This window comes from Hemiscyllium ocellatum, chromosome 9, assembly GCF_020745735.1.
Source record: "Hemiscyllium ocellatum isolate sHemOce1 chromosome 9, sHemOce1.pat.X.cur, whole genome shotgun sequence".
Taxonomy (NCBI): domain Eukaryota; kingdom Metazoa; phylum Chordata; class Chondrichthyes; order Orectolobiformes; family Hemiscylliidae; genus Hemiscyllium; species Hemiscyllium ocellatum.
Genome location: NC_083409.1, coordinates 81,263,558 through 81,281,499, shown reverse-complemented (window position 1 = coordinate 81,281,499; position 17,942 = coordinate 81,263,558). Strand labels below are relative to the sequence as shown.

Below are 17,942 nucleotides of genomic sequence, written 5' to 3'. Positions count from 1 at the left end.
GTGTAGACGAGAGAGTGTCACATTGTGTCCTATTGAAAGATCTTTGTAAGATGAACAAAGTCATTGCACTTTTGCCACTCCAGTGAGTTGAGGAGATTACATAGTGCGCTACAGCTGACAGATTCTGACACTAATTCTGGAACAATTCCATTTTACATAAGCAGCTGCTTTTCCCATCAGCCCTTGAGAGCCAAGCATTCAGCATATGAACCTGAACAAAATAATTGTCATCGACTGTCTGATTCCATTTTCACTCTTGAACGAGTCAGAGTGTACCTTTTCTCATTATAGCACAGATAACAAGAGATAAACAAGCACTTTCGAAACCACAACAAAGACTGAGCTGCTATGCTTATAACTATAAATAGAATGTAACCGGTTGAAAGGAAGGTGATAGTGAGGTTAGATTGTTGATACCTAATAACGAAAATTGACACGCAATGCATAGTTTTCTATTGTAAAAATTAATTCTGGGTTTAATTTGCTTTTTTGAACAAAATGAGGAATGTTAGTGCTGTAATGAAAAACTATCTCAATTTGACATATTTGACAAATGTAAGAACACTCATTAGTCTTAATGTAATTTTGTTATAATGCATAATTGTGCTCCTTCGATCGAAACGATTCCATTATTATCTTAACACAGTGTGTTTAGCTTAGTCTTAGATGAACATTAGTAAGCCAATTGACTTGACGAGTCTGCTCCACCATTCAATAAAGACCATGGCTGCTTTGATTACTCGCTAATCGAGTAATCGAGCTGCATTCCTGCAAATGTTCCTCATAGTCAACAGTGCAATCTTTCCGAAGAGTCAATATTTTTAAAAAGAATATGCTTTATTCATAAAATTTATAAAAGTAGACCACATAACAGTTCAACTTTGACATGACAGGAAGTGCAATAAAATTCAATGTTTCCTAGTACTGTACAGGGTATTCTGTGATGCCTCACTGCATTAATTACCAGTTATAATTACATTATACATTTACATTTTATGTCAAACTACCTTTGATACATAATAGCCTGAAGAATTTTTCATAAGTTTGTGTGCTATGACAGGAAGGACTTCGACAAGTTTTTCCTTACTGAACCTTGACAATGGCTTCCACAAGTTTCAGAATGGCCTTTGGCATTTTGTCATGGAGCTGTGACTGCATCAGTCTACAACACTCAGTCAACTATAGCTCCTTCACTGCAAGGGCTGCAAGTTTTATGAAAATCATTCACCGAATTCTAAGTCCTCCAGCAGCAGTTTATATTTATCTCAGCATGTGTCCTGGGAACAGCCCATGTAGCACAGCATGCTTCTGTAATGAAAGAGCTAGGAATGAAACTCAGCAAAATAAAACATTCTCTTTCTGGAATTTGTTTGCAAAGATACAATTCAGAAGATGGTGGTGGCGACAGTTTATTCCCCACCATAGTCTGTCTCAACAGATGTAAGTTTTGGTACTCAGATGTTGACTGTACATGAAAATGTGACAGCTCAGGCCCTTCTTATAACCAGCAGACAAAATCTTGATGCTTATTTGCAAGTTTGGGAGGTGAGGCAGTCTGCCAGATGACTTCTATGGTGTGTTACGGAATTGTCCAATAGGATGCACCATCGTATTTTCCTGCAGAGCCTTGAGGATATTGTGTGAGTTGTGGTCAGTGATATTTTACAACATAAACGTTTCTATTAGGAGCAGGTGAATGACACTGTCCAACCAAATGGAGTGTTCAGCAGCAGTATGGCCCGATCCATTCTTTTCAATAATGGGGACAGGTAAAACCTCAGCATGCAATATCTCTTAGTTTGCACATTGAGGACCTAGGTACAATTCAATGCAGCCAGTCGCAAAGGTGGTGTTAGGTTCACTTACACCTCTTTATCTGGAGATTTGCGGATAATGCTCCTGCGAACACAATCCACTTTTAATGTCCAGATGTAATGGAAGTTGATGTGAGTGATGGCATGGTGCAGGAACAGGGTTTGGGCTAGACCAGTGATTTGTGCAGCACATAGAGAGCACCTCACACCCAATGACCAGGTTCTTATGAGCAATGGAGATGGGGTGTCACTCTCACATCCCCAGTCCCTGGTTTACCTTGGCAAGTTTCACCTGCACATCCATCAACGTCATTTATTGTATCCGTTGCTCCCGATGCGGCCTCCTCCACATTGGGGAGACTGGACGCCTCCTCACAGAGTGCTTCAGGGAACATCTCCAGGACACCCGCACCAATCAATCTCATCGCCCTTAGCCCAACATTTAAAATCCCTCTCCCACTCTGCCGAGGACATGCAGTTCCTGGGCCTCCTCCACCGCTGCTCCCTCACCACCCGATGCCTGGAGGAAGAACGCCTCATTTTCTGCCTCAGAACACTTCAACCTCAGGGCATCAATGTGGACTTCACCAGTTTCCTCATTTCCCCTCCCCCCACACCTTATCCCAGTTCCAACCTTCCAGCTCAGCACCATCCCCATGACCTGTCCTACCTGACAATCTCCCTTCCCATCTACCCGCTCCACCCTCCCCTCTGACCTATCACCTCCATCCCCACCCCCATTCATCTATTGTACTCTTTGCTACCTTCTCCCCAACCCCACCCCCCACCCCCATTTATCTCTCCACCCTGAAGGTTCCCTGCCTCTATTCCTGATGAAGGGCTTTTGCCCGAAACATCGATTTTCCTGCTCCTTGGATGCTGCATGACCTGCTATGCTTTTCCAGCACCAGTCTGACCTAAACCTCCATGTTCTCATTTCAGTTTATTGCACAAGCCATGATCAACTTGAGTGATATTCCATGAAATGGTGTGATCTGATGGTGAGAGGGCAAAACTAATTCAGTTCACAGAACATGGCCTCACTCTTGCCTTGATAGGATTTGACTTCTGAAACTGGTGTGAACTGCTCTACATCTGGAGTTTAGTGTATACATACTGTTCACTGCTGAAAGCAGTTCAGAAAATGTTTACTCAACTAATATCTTGGATGAGTTGATTGCTGAGGAGCCTTGACTGGGTGAATGTGGGAAGGATGATTCCACTTGTGATAGAATCAAGAGCTAGGAGCCATTGTTTAAAAATAAGGAAGCACAAGAGACAAGAAAACATTTTTTTACCTCAGAGGGTTGTGAGTGTTTGGAATTCCCTTCCTTAAAAGGTAGTGGGTGCAGAAACTTTAAATAGCTTGAAGGCAGAGGGAAATAGATTCTTGATTGCCAAGAGGATGAATGATATACAGCAATGTAGAGTTGACATCAAAATCAGGTCAGCCATTCTTATTGAATGGTGGAGCAGGCTGAGGGTAGAATGACCTATTCTCGTTCCTTGATCGTATGGTCACAGCTGCTGATCAATCTGTGCAGAGACAGCAATATCATCAATATACAGGGAGCCTTTGACCTGCGGGTCTATACTGCTTTAGATTGTTACTTCCATTAACCTTGCAATCTTCATGAAGTTTGATACAGTGCACAAGTAAGATATAGGAGAGACGATAGCCTTGTCTGACTCTAGAATTGACTGAAAAGCTTTCTCATTCCCAATCATTAATTGAAAATGGGCTACTGATGTTAGTACCTATGTGTGGAGCAGTTAGGATCCAGCTATGAATTTCCCTCCACAAAAATTGAATTTTGACATGTCTAATATTGATTAGGAGGGGTTTGAGGTAGTGGTCTGTCATTCTTGACATCTCTTAAAATGAACTTTTTCGGGTTGTTTTGGTAAGGTTAGGGTAGAATTTTGGCCAACAATCTACTGGAACATGTTCGAAAATAAAACAAGGGAACTGCATCCAAACCATTGAAGAGTTGGCTAAGAACTATATTCTGTAAGAATTTTCTTGCTTTCAGTTGTTTAAAGTGAGACATGTCCAGTGTAGCTACCTTACGTGCAGTTATCTATTCAGATACTAAGAGCATCTGCATCTGTGAAGATTCTAAAAGTTTGGGAGGTAATGGGAATTTCTTGAAGTTGCTTGGCACAACTTATTGTAGGACTCCGCTCTTGACGAATTGCAACTATTTTTCTCAATAACAGAAGTATCTTTTAGTGTTCAGTATTATGAGCAATAGTGTTATGGTGAAATCTAAATGATTATATTTCATCCCAGGCTATGGATAAAATCTTTAATCTCATTTTATCTATCGATCTCCTCCCCAGAGCTCTGAGATCATAGTCCCTCAATCTTGTACAGCCCACTTCTAACTCCTTCCTAACCTCCACAAACAGGATTGCCTGGGCAGACTCATTGTTTCTGCCTGCTCCTGTTCCACAGAACTCATCTCTTCAAACTTCAGCTGAATTGTTTTCTCCTCTTGTCCAGTCCCTTTCGACTTACATCTGCGATTCCTCTGATGCTGTACGTCAATTTCAGAATTTCAGTTCATGAGCCCTGGATGCTGCCTCTTTAGAATGGTCTCAGGGATCTCCATTTAAAGTCATAGAGGCATAGAGTTGTACAGCATGGAAACAGACCCTTCGGTCCAACTTGTCCATGCTAACCAGATATCCCAATCCATTCTAGTCCCACCTGCCAGCCCCTGGCCCATATCCCTCCAAACCCTTCCTATTCATATACCATCCAAATGCCTTTTAAATTGTACAATTGTACCAGCCTCTACCACTTCCTCTGGCATCTTATTCCATACACATACCATCTTCTGAGTGAAAAGGTTGCCTCCTAGGTCTTCTTTATATCTTTTCCCTTTCACCCTAAACCTATGCTCTCTATTTCTGGACTACCCCACCCCACGGAAAAGACTTTGTCTGTTTATCCTATCCATGCCCCTCATGATTTTGTAAACTTCTATAAGGTCATCCCTAAACCTCCGACACACTAGGGAAACCGCCCTAGCCTATTCATCCTCTCCCTATAGCTCAAATCCTCCAACCCTGGCAACATCCTTGTAAATCTTTTCTGAACCATTTCAAGTTTCACAACATCTTTCTGTTTGGAAGGAGACCAGAATTGCATGCCTAACCAATGTCCTGTACAACCACAACATGACCTCAACTCCTGTACACAATCCTCTGACCAATAAACGAAAGCATACCAAACGCCGCCTTCTCTATTCTATCTACCTGCGACTCCACTTTCCAGGAGCTATGAACCTGCACTCCAAAGTTTAGATTAGATTACTTAGTATGGAAACAGGCCCTTCAGCCCAACTAGTCCACCTCGACCCGCTGAAGCACAACCCACCCAGACCCATTCCCCTATACCCCGTCTCCTAACACTACGGGCAATTTAGCATGGCCAATTCACCTAACCTGCACATTTTGGACTGTGGGAGGAAACTGGAGCAACCATAGGAAACCCACGTAGACATGGGGAGAATGTGCAAACTCCACACCTGAGGTAGGAATTGAACCCGGGTCTCTGGTGTTGTGAGGTAGCAGTGCTAACCACTGTGCCTCTTTATTCAGCAACTCTCCCTAGGACCTTACCATTAAGTGTATAAGTCATGCTAAAATTTGCTTTCCCAAAATGCAACACCTCACATTTATCTAAATTAAATTCCATCTGCCACTTCTTAGCCCTTTGGCCCATCTGATCAAGATCCCATTGTAATCTGAGGTAACCTTCTTCGCTGTTCACTACACCTCCAATTTTGGTATCATCAGCAAACTTACCAACTATACCTCTTAGGCTCACATCCAAATCATTTATATAAGTGATGAAAAGTAGTGGACCCAGCATTAATCCTTGTGGCACTCCACTGGTCACAGACATCTAGTCTGAAAAACAACCCTCCACCACCACCATCTGTCTTCCACCTTTGAGTCAGTTCTGTATCCAAATGTATTCCAAGACCTAACCTTGCTAATCAGTCTCTCATGGGAACCTTGTCAAACACCTTACTGAAGTCCATATAGATCACATCTACCACTCTACCCTCATCAATTCTCTTTGTTACTTCTTCAAACAGACTCAATCAAGTTTGTGTTTTTACAAATACATTAAGGACAATAGGGTAACTAGGGAGAGAATAGCGCCCCTCAAAGATCAGCAAGGCGGCATTTGTGTGGAGCCACAAGAGATGGGATAGATACTAAATGAGTATGGAAAAGGGCATGGAAGATATAGAATGTAGGGATATAAATGGTGACATCTTGAAAAATCTCCATATTGCAGAGGAGAAAGTGCAGGATGTCTTGAAAAGCATAAAAATGGATAAATCCCCAGGATCTGATCAGGTGTACCTTAGAACTCTTTGGGATGCTTGGGAAGTGTTTGCTGGGCCTCTTAATGAGATATTTGTATCATCGATAGTCACAGGTGAAGTGCTGGAAGACTGGAGGTTGGCTAATGTGGTGCCACTGTTTAAGAAGGGTGGTAAGGACAAGTGAACTATAGACCAGTGAGCCTGATGGAAAACAGCCTGATCTGCCCCGTCCACCAATTTTCTGGCAGATGTTGTCCTCAATTTGAACAAAGTCACCTTTAACTTCTCTCACTTTCTTCAGGTCAAAGGTGTGCTCATAGATTCCCACAAATGCCCAGTTTTGCCTGTTTCTTTGTGGGGTGCATGAAATATTCCTTGTTCCAGTCCTACTCAGGACCCTCCCCACAACTCTTTCTCTGGTATATTAGTGACATCATTGGTGCTGCTTCCCTCTCTCATTCAGAATCACAAAAATTTATCAATTTTGCTTCCAATTCTTACTCTGTCCCCACCTTCATCTGGTACATATCTGACTCCTCCCTTCCCTTCCTCAAACTCTCTGTTTCCATTTCTGGGGATAGGCTGACCACTGGTACATACTGTAAACACACTGACTCCCAGAGTTACCTGAACAAAACATCTTCACATCCTGGTTCCTGTAAGAGCTCCATTCCATTCTGTCAGGTTTTCTGTCTTTATTGCATTTATTCCAGTGAAGCCATCTTCCCCAGGGTGCCTCAGAAATGTCCAGCTTTTTCCTCAACCAAGATTCCTCACTACCATGATTGACAGGGCCCTTAGCCATGTTTGATCCATCTGCATAAGACATAGGAGGAGAAATTGGGTCATTCGACCCATCATGTCTGCCTCGCCATTCAATCAAGCTAGTAAGTGTCTCAACCCCATTCTCCTGCTTTCTCCCTGTAACCTTTGATCCCCTTGACAATCAAGAGCCTCTCTATCTCTGTCTTAAATATACTCAATGACCTGGTCTGCACGGCCTTCTGTGGCAATTAATTCCATAGATTCACCACTCTCTGGCTGAAGAAGCTTCTCCTTGTCTCTGTTCTAAACGGTCTAAGGCTGTGCCGTCAGGTCCTAGTCTCTACTGAATGGAAGTATCTTCTAACGTCTACTCTGTCCAGACTATTCAGTATTCTGTAAGTTTCAATTAGAACACCACTCCTCCCCCCCGCCCACCCACCCGGCCCCATTTAGGCTGTGCACTCGAGGCCTCTTGGTATTCTGTAAGATTTAAGGTGAAGGGCTGACCCTTTGGAACCGAGATGAGAAGGAATTTCTTCATCAGTGGGTGGTGAATCTGTGGAACCCTGTCCTACAGAAGGCTGTGGAGGCCCAGTCATCTTTGAAGGCAGCGATAGATAGGTTCCTGATTAGTAAGAGTTATGGGGAGAAGACAAGAGAATGGGGTTGAGAAATAGATCATCCACATTTAAACGGCAGAGCAAACTTGATGGGCCAAATTGCCTAATTCTGCTCCTACATCTTATGGTCTGAAGAACATATGGGACAGGAACAAAAGTAGGCCACTCATCCCTTTGAGTCTGCTACACCATTCAGTAAAATTATGCCTGACACCAGCCCCGGCATGGTTCAGGTGGAGACCATCCCATTGATCCAGATCTCACCTTCCCCACTGCACATGCCAGTGCCCCATGAATCAGAACCCACTTCTCACACACCAGTCTTTAAGCCATACCTTCATGCCCCGATCTGATTTGCCCTGTGCCAGTCTGCATGTGGCTTAGATCCAAAAATGGTGACCTTTGGTGTTGTGCTTCTTGATTTGGTACTTGGTAAATAATCAGCTGTTTGTCCAGGTTAGGGAACAATATATTAGCATTTTATAGACTGAATATAGAGTCACTATTCATTCTGTGAATATTACACAACTTCTGCTGCCTATCCTCTGCATGACAAAATAAAAATGAACATTGTTTTAAGTTAATGAATTGCTTTGGTAATACCTGTCCATTTTATCCAGAATGCCAGAGCAATGCTAATGATAGAAGTGAAAAGTAAGGCCATATACTGAATATGAACAAATTCTATTCCAGCTTCCTTGATGTTACAGCAACCACTGCACATTACTGAATTGCAGTTCGCAATATCGTTGTTGTTACTCTCTGGTGTGAGCATACCAGCAGGTGGATGTCATGTGCCACCTGTCTTGCTTCACAAACTTCTATCCCTCATCCATACTGTTCTTCTTCTTTCAGAATGCTAAATGACACATAGAATGTTTTATTACCACAAGGGGCTAATGAGGCACACACTCTAACAGCATGTAAAATAGAACTGAGTAATTATTTCAATGAAAAGACAAATTTATATGGGTAATAGGAGTCAACAAGATAGCTCCAGCTGAAGAATTGGAATCCATTCAAGAGCAATCTGTCATACCACCTCGTCCTACATTATAATTTCTGCAATGTGATGAACCATGCTGCATTGGCCTTCATTGTTTCATTTGGTGGAAACCTCAGAAATTGTTGAATGAAAGGGAAACATAATGGGGAGGACTTTGTTTTTTTAGGTGTACTTACTGCTTTACATTTACATGGGGCATCTTAGTTGCCAATTGCTAATTTTGCAGATAACTAACTCCTTAAATAAATTACAGGTTAGAACTTCACATGTTCAAAAGAATATGATTACACTATTTTGAGGCAATGAGATATTTATTGTGCATTTTACCACAGGGTGATGGACTTTGATTTATAGAACAACTCATAAGGTGGTGGTGAGGGTCATTGTGGGAAAGATAGAAAATAGGACATAGAAAATGAATCGAATTCTAGGCACCACATATTTTAGACATGTCACGGTTTTTGAGTGATTAACGTATATGTGAACAGGCTGAAACACAAGGCATCTTTCCCAGTTTTGACGAGAGAAGGAGTTGGATGGAGTTAGACAGTAAGCTGTCCTCTGCTCATTGAGGACCTGGAGACCTTAACTCCTGCTGCATCAGCACCTTAACTCTCAATCTGTATATTCCCCTCAACAACCAGTTCCTAATTGAACATGACAGCTGATCATTGGATAGCATTGAGATATCAAGCTGTAGTTGTTCATCACATGGGACCAAAGGAACAATCACTGGCATATGGTTGAGTGATTGGGATGGAATTCCGAGGGGTCTTGTGGCTATTTCCAGCAAATTGTGGCATTAAAATTGTTTAAAATTAGAATCTGTTGCATATAAGCCCATATCTTGACAGAAAATTATAAAGAGTCCTTTGCACCTCTCCACTGAATTCTATGAACATCTGTTATTTTACATAATATATATACAGATGATGTTTCTGCCTTAGTTTTGCATTTGTCTTCATCCAATTTTAAATCAAAGGAACAAAAACACTGACAAGCACTAATGCATAAAGGAAATCTTGAATGCACAACATTTATGAAGGAATGTCTGCAGGGTGCATTTGAATACGAGCTAGGTATCTTATTTTATGCTTAAATTGCAGAACTGCTTCCTAACAGAGTTCACTAAAATGGACTATCACTCTCTTTGATGTTAAAAATGGCCTGTTTATTTTGATGCAATCAGCATACCAATGATGCAATCAATAGATCAAATAGATTGCCTGATTGTGGAATCCAGTTCACCAGCAATCTACCTAAATCTGAATAGTGTGACAATGCTGTAGCTTTAAGAGGTTATTTTGTCCTGATTGTTTTGAAGAAAGCTTGTAAGGCAGAGGTGATGTGCAGTTTCCCAAAGCCATTAGAGTAAACAGGTTGTTATTGAGGGTTTGAAGAAGTGGAAGGTATTTCTCTATCTCTCGAGTATAGCCAAGTTATTTTCCTCCTCGGCTGCTAGATTACATCTGAGACAAAATATGTTTTTTTGAATTTGCCTTTTTGCCAAGGGAAGTGTTTATGGGATGTTACTATACTGGAACAGTTAATCAGTAATAGTTACAGTATATTATTTAGTTAAGTTTTTCAATTGAGTTAAGTTATTGTAAGTTCTTTCTTTAGTTGCAATTTAATTATAGTGTTTAAATAAATTGTGTTTTGCTTAACATCGAGTATTTTGATCAATCAAATTGCATCTAGTACACAGCATGTTACATTTGCTTTTAAAATAAGAAAGATTAAGGGTCTAGGCTACTTTTTAACATATTTTGAGGGGTTCTGGTCTGGTTCATAACAATAGCTGCATCTGAATTATTCTGTACAATTGTTGTGACATGAAGGGGCCATCCAGTCCTGGAGAATCCTTTAATATTTCAAAGTTCCTCATACTAAGTAAGGGCTAAAAAAGCAAGAAACAAGAAGGGAGATAATGCGCTTGTAGGGAGGGATAAAACACAGTTGGAGAACTTCCAGGAAGAATTTGAAATCAGAGCAGGCAAGAGGCAGAGAGCATTGGCAGTGGTTCAGGAGAATGGAATTGTGTGTCGTGACTGAACATGCAGCCAGCAAAGATAGAACAGTGAGAGTTTAACCCAAAATGTCACCTGTCAATGGAGGAGCAGAGGTGTGTGGAAACACAAAGCTGCAGGTGATCACTGAGGCAGTATGAGATGAGACAGTTAAGGAGTTTATATCAGAGTCTATAAATTTACAATCAGTTTAGTGGGAGACAGGATAATTTGATAGAATTGGAGTTGGACTGGATAGGACAATATTCAGAAAACTAAGTGCTTTCTTGTGGATGAAAGAAATTTTGCAATGGTAAAATAATTGTCTACCTCTTATCCCTATAGATATTGGACAATGAGATTTTTTTTAATATAACAGGATAAAACTAAAACTAACTTCTTGAAATTCTAAATCCATATCACAAGATGTGCGTAGTGTAATACATAAAAGGTGATATTCAAGTCAGAATGCTTCAAAAGATGCATCAGGTAGCTTCCATGATTTCTGTACAGATGAGAAAGTAACAGAAATCTCAAATGAAAGAAACATGTTTGAAGTTATATATTCTCCATTTGTCATATATACATTTCCTGTCTATGAGATCCCACAAATCACCACTCTCAGGAATTTTGATGTGCCTTATCTCTAGTTTTCCTGCAATTCCAACATGTCTTGAACCTCTCTGTGCTTCTACATCCTATCACTGCCCGCTCTCTCTGCCTCCAACAACCATCACTGCACTCTCTCTCTGCCTCCAACATCTTGTCACTGCACTCTCTGCCTCCAATATTGTATCAATGCCCTCTCTCTTTACATCTAACATTCTAGATCTGTCCCCTCTTTGTGCTCTCTCTCAGTATCTCATCACTGTCATTCTCAGCCTGATGAGGTATGCAGAGCTTCTGGAAATGATAATAAGGAGCTATCCAAGGATTTGAAATACAGTGCAAGTAACTATAACTATTGCCTGTAATTATAACTACTATCTGAATCTTGAGATTAGAATCTTGTTTTAAAATACACCAGTTCATCACTTATTTTCTACACATAAATTGGTGATAGTTAAAATTTGCTCAGGTTTGAACACAATGGCAGCTAGAGTGAATGCACTAAAGAATTAATGATTTTGGTTCTTGTTGCTGTAAATTATTGAATCAGCAAGTTATTACTGCGGTATATATTAATATTTTAAATTATTTTTGAGAAACTGCTCTGCTGGCTTTTGAATGACATTTTTAAAAATCTGTCGTTATTCTTCAGAATAACACTGAAAGGTATGAAAGTGTCCCGACCAGACTCCAAGATTGGAAAGTACCGAATGATAAAGCATGAACGAGATAAGCACAACGAGCCCAACCCCCAGAGGTAGGTGTGACACACAGATTTGTGCCTGTTGACATGAAGACTCAATGGTTGGCGCAGTTGGTGTGATGGTGTCATATATTCTGGTCTGCCAGTGCCTGTGGAGAGTGTAGAAGGAGGGGATGATGGGGGGCTGTGAGTCGTGCTAAAGCCTGCTACAGGATTGGAGCCTGACATTGTTCTTCAGAATGAGGACAGCCTGCTTCCCTACAGGCAAAACAGAAGCCAGAATGTGAAGAACACATCTTTCCTTGGGTCACAAACCTATACACCTACACACTACATTGGAATTTAAAATTAACAGTGGGGAAGGAGAGCAGTTTGCCAGACCTTTCATCTGAAGATTAGAGCATGCCATAGGGTAGCACTGTTGGAGGAGAGAGAATAATTTAAATATGCGTTATGTAGAAATGATTTGCATTTTGCATGAACGATCTAACCAGACCTGAGTTAATGCAATACACTAGAAAAAACTCATTGAATTCCTTAAAACACCATTTCTCTGCATTTTATAACTTGCTGAAAATATTTAGGAGGATTTTTCTCCATTTGCGGTAAGGCTGTGTATCTGTGCATAAGGAAACCTTGGTCCCAATTTTAAACAAGTGTGGCTATTGACTGTGTTGGATTAACTATTAGAACCCAGAGACAGGGATGTAGTATCTGTATTAATCGGAGGGCTTGTGGCACACTTGATAGGATACCTGCCTCTGAGTCAGAGACTCCAGCTTCGAGTCCCACACCAGAATCTTATCACCAAGGATGATGCATTCATAATTTGTTGAGTATGGTGCTGGGAAAGCACAGGTAGTCAGGCAGCATCCGAGGAGCAGGAGAGTCAACGTCTTGAGCAGAAGCTCTTCATCAGGAATGAGGGGGTGGTCCAAGGGGGCTGAGAGCTTTATGGGCACTCGAAACGTTGACTCGCCTGCTCCTCAGATGTTGCTTGATTGGCTGTGTTTTTCAAGCACCACACACTTCGACTCTGATCTCCAGTATCTGCAGTCCTCACTTTCTCCGTGTTCATAATTCAGCCAAATAGTTTGATTAGCAACCTGCAATTTCTGCCAAAACACACTGAAGGCAGGCAGCAAGTGCAGGAGAGATTCCTGGTCAGCTATGTTAAGGAAAGAAAATTGGAGCCTGTGCTATCACCACCCAAAAGATCCACACTACAATTGGAATGTAAAATTGCATGATTCAAATGCAACTCATACACCAAGTGATCTGTAACACAAAACCAGTGCTAAAAAAATCTAAATACTTGACTCCAGTACATCACTGCAATGTCATTGTTCAAGGGGGTCAGAAAGTAACGTAACACTGGTCTTTTCTCATGGTAGAGCACAAATCCTTTGCAACATTATTGGGAGGCATATCCCCTAAAACTCATGGAAATCAGCAATGGGTAGTGTTAGAAAATAAATAACTACCTTAGTGTTAGAAAATAAATAATTACCTTCAACAGTTTCACTGTGGTAAAAATCAGGCCACTGGCAAAACCTGTATATGGTCTCATTCTGTGACCATAGTTGGGTTTGTGATTCAAACTGTGTTGTCTGAAATTGACAGGACAATATCCATGCAGTACATTGAGCTATTCTGATATTCTAACATTAATTCTAATCTTTACAGAACAAAAGCTCTAAAAGTTATTGGAACCACCGTCATTTTGTTACCTCTAGAGAAAGTCAAAGAGACAAACCAAGTATGGTGTTCCTTTAACCGAGTAGAGGTCTCTAGGTAACCAGAGAGGCTAATGAGATTAGAAGCCATTGCTTGAAATTAGTATAAAGTAATGAGATGTTGAGATGAGCAGAGCTGATGTTTTTCTTTCAAGTTTACATTGATGCATTCTGCTGTGCCAGTAATGTCACTGCTTGGTATATGGGAAATGATATACTGAGGGCATTACGAGAACTTGACATTATTATATGGCAAATCTATCCTTAATGTAATATTGTGTCTCAGTCTGGCTTTTAGGGATATTATCAGGAAGCTAATGGTCAGCAGCATCGAGTAATTCAAAATAATGAGCTATTCTTGTTTGTAGGTTCCATTCAGATAATTATAGATTTTGAGCTTATAGAATTACGATTCCTTTTTAGTTGATGAGTCTAGTTAATAGCACAACTATTGTGAGGAAAAAAATGAAAGCACGTATGTCTGAATAGCATCACCTGTTCGTTGATGATTGCAAAGTATTCAGTGCCATTCACCTCTCCTATACAGTCTATGCCAGTATAGATTAGATTAGATTACTTACAGTGTGGAAACAGACCCTTCGGCCCAACAAGTCCACACCGACCCGCCGAAGCGCAACCCACCCATACCCCTACATTTACCCCTTCCCTAAAACTATGGGCAATTTAGCATGACCAATTCACCTGACCCGCACATCTTTGGGCTGTGGGAGGAAACCGGAGCACCCGGAGGAAACCCACGCAGACACGGGGAGAACGTGCAAACTCCACACAGTCAGTCGCCTGAGTCGGGAATTGAACCCGGGTCTCAGGCGCTGTGAGGCAGCAGTGCTAACCACTGTGCCACCGTGCCGCCCAATACTGCAAAACCTGGGCAACATTCAGGTTTGGACTTACGAATAATATTCATGCACTGTAAACGTCAGGCGATGACTATTTCCCACGAGCGACAGGCGTGAAATTGAGAGCACAGGGAGACCCGACTGACAGTGGTGGGGGGAGAGATGTAAAACAGCAGATCTAAATGGGTCTGGAATGTGCTGCCTGGAGGTGTGATGGAGGCAAGTTCAATAGAGGCATTCAAGAGAGCGTTAGATGAATATTTAAGTAGAAACAACATGCAAGAATGTGGGGAAAAGTCAGGAGAATGTCAATAAACTAGAATGCTCATTTCAAGAGCCAGTATAAATGTGACCAGCCAAATGATGCATTTCAGTGGTTGAAGCAAACGTAGATTCAATGAATAGTTTAAACAGGGCACTGATTACATTGCAAAAGAGGGAAAGCAAGGTTTGTTTTCTTTGAGCATGAATGGGCACCTGAAATCTGTTGTTTTCAATTCCATTACAGAGGAACTTAATTTGTCTCGATGCTTAGATGTATAGTTAATATCTCCAGATTTCCCAGCCCAAGCTCAGGATTCTAAAGATTGAGAAACTTTGGGAGTCACTGCAGAGTAACAAGATAGATGTCAAGTCACTGATTTATTCCGTGCTCCTAGTTTTATGTTTCAGTGGCTTTAAAATTCCAGGCAAGTGTTGACCCCATAGGCAATAACAGTACAGGATTATTCCAAAATAGAAGTGGAGGTGGGAGGAAGCCCTTAAATAGTCATTAAGGCCAGGCTAGTTGTCCTATTTTTAGCTGTTTAATTATCTCAGCATCGCCCTGCCCATTCTGGGGGGGCTAAAACTGCACCTGTGTAAATCAATGAAGATTTGTGGTTTGTTTGCTTTTAAAGCACCTTTTTGAATTATAAAAAGAATCAGACTTGCATTACCTGTGACTTTTCATACTTTTTCAAGGATTTTCATCTTCCCGAGAGGCTGGTGTATCTTTCAGCTATAACTCAACAGCATCACCAACTGGTATATCTTGGTAAAGAGTCAGTAGTTCATATCTACTTGAATAAGGCTGGAAATTCCTGTTAGCCTAAAAGTAACTACTGACTTCAATTTTTCTTTCCGGATTTGGAAGGCTGAACAAAAGCACATTATTGTGATCACTGTTCTATCCCCTATATCACATTATTACACCATTCATACTCCTTCCCTGTTTAGGTCAAATGCTGAATAGAAAATATAATAGCAGGATTGGGAAGAGTAATTGGAATAAGCACCAATGTAGCATTAGTGAGAATGAGAGCTAAGTGAGTTGAGATTGAAAGAGGCATAATTGAGTTTTTGGACCTTCATGAGAATGCAACAAGAGCAGTGGATACGGTTATGTAATTTTAAGTATTTTGGAGGCCAGAATACAGTGCAAATGTTCAGGTAGTGTTTGCTTCTTGTTCATGAATTTGACAAGAGAGGGACAGCAAACAACAATGATGGACTACTGTCATTATGTCAAGAGAGGAACCTGCTAGTGGAGCCATTTCCCAAAGCATTGCTATTTAACTACGAGGCTTAATGACCAAATGCTCATTTTGACTATGTTGTTCAGCCACTTCGAGGGGTGGAGAAGTGAGAAATTAAAATAGAGGGCAAAAGTAGTTTGAAAACTGAGGTGAAAATGTGTTGCTGGTCAAAGCACAGCAGGCCAGGCAGCATCTCAGGAATAGAGAATTCGACGTTTCGAGCATAATGCTCGAAACGTCGAATTCTCTATTCCTGAGATGCTGCCTGGCCTGCTGTGCTTTGACCAGCAACACATTTTCAGCTGTGATCTCCAGCATCTGCAGACCTCATTTCTTACTTGAAAACTGAGGTGGCCACACCGAAAGATGACAAAGAGAATGAGAGAAAAGTAGGTGCGTGTTTTAAAAAAACTCAGATAATTAACCCAGGATAGCGGAACCTCTTGCAGGGCCTTGGGTGTGTGTAGTATTACTGCCAAATAAATGTGCCAAATAAATAACATGGCAATTGTGACCTGTTTGATGACTCAAACATTTTTTGGATTTCATCCCCTGCTCCAGGATCTGAGCACATACCACACGCCCACACTGGCACTCTAATGAAAGAAAAGTGCATTGAGACATGATGTTCAATTAACATCCTTTGTTTCAATGCTTTTAATGTTACAGTGTCACTGTTGAAAGATGACTAAATGTTCTCTAGTTATCTAACTAATGCCTTACCTTTGACCAATACCACAAGTTAAACAGATAAACCGATCATTCCCTCTTTGTTGTTGCTGGGATCCTGTATGCAGAATGGATGTTGTTTGTTTCTAGTTCTTTTGTCAATGCCAATGATAGTGTATTTTATATCACGGGGCAGCATGGTGGCTCAGTGGTTAGCACTGCTGCCTCATAGCACCAGGATCCCACGTTCTATTCCAGCCTCGGATGACTGTCTGTGTGGAGTTTGCACATTCTCCCCGTGCCTGTGTGGGTTTCCTCCGGGTGCTCTAGTTTCCTCCCACAGTTCAAAGATGTGCAGGTCAGGTGAATTGCCCATAGTGTTAGGGGCATTAGTCCGAGGGAAATGGATCTGGGTGGGTTACTCTTCAGAGGGTCGGTGTGGACTGGTTGGGCCTAAGGGCCTGTTTCCACACTGTAGGGAATCTAATCTAATCTAATCTTAAATTTCATAACAAAATTTCATATTTCATTCATCCTCTTCCATTGTATTGAGCATTATATCAAGACTGATTCATGCCTGCCATTCTGTCCTCCCTGTTCATTGTGCATGGCACCAGTTCAGTATGAACCATTATGAACCTAGTCTATCTCCATTTAATGTAAATCCACATCTACAGCTGCCAAATGCAATTTCACTGACTTTTTAAACTTTGCCTTTGACCTTATCGGGCATTCATCCTTCCAATGGAAGAACTCATACTTCATGAGGAATATATGATTTTAATATAGGAAAAACATAGAACCTTTAGTCTTCTTTAATGGGAAGGAATGTATTCAGTGTTCAGCAATTAGCATGTGTAGAATTTCTATGGTTATTTATAATTGAAGAATGTGACCGATTTAATGAAGTCAGTTTCTTGGAGGTGTCATTGTGTTTGTACAACACATGCCGATGCAACTGTTAGATGGTGGAAGGAAATCCTAGTATGTAAAATGCACCATGTAGAAAGTGCTTATTATTGTTATGAGGTACTCAAGGCAATGCACGAGGTGCTAACCTTGAGTTGAAACACTGACACGGATCATCTGCTTTAAGGAGAGTCAAAGATCGGACATACCCTGACAAATCAGCTATGGGCGACAGACCTTGACAGATGAGCTATGGGATGAATTACCCTGACAGATGTGCTATGGGATGACATACCCTGCCAGATGAGCTGTGGGATGACAGACCCTGACAGATGTGCTATGGAATGACTTATTTCTGGATCAGTGGTGCTGGAAG

General features: G+C 41.2%; 1 protein-coding gene across 3 annotated transcripts in view; it reads left to right on the top strand.

Annotated features, from left to right (window-relative positions):
* The window catches only part of b4galt2 (UDP-Gal:betaGlcNAc beta 1,4- galactosyltransferase, polypeptide 2), a 465,910-nt gene that overhangs the window by 435,017 nt on the left and 12,951 nt on the right, over positions 1-17,942 (top strand). For all 3 annotated transcript variants that reach the window (XM_060830513.1, XM_060830514.1, XM_060830512.1), the window contains one exon: positions 11,825-11,929. In XM_060830513.1, coding sequence (XP_060686496.1) covers positions 11,825-11,929 — 105 coding nt within the window. The remainder of the gene's footprint in view (positions 1-11,824; positions 11,930-17,942) is intronic.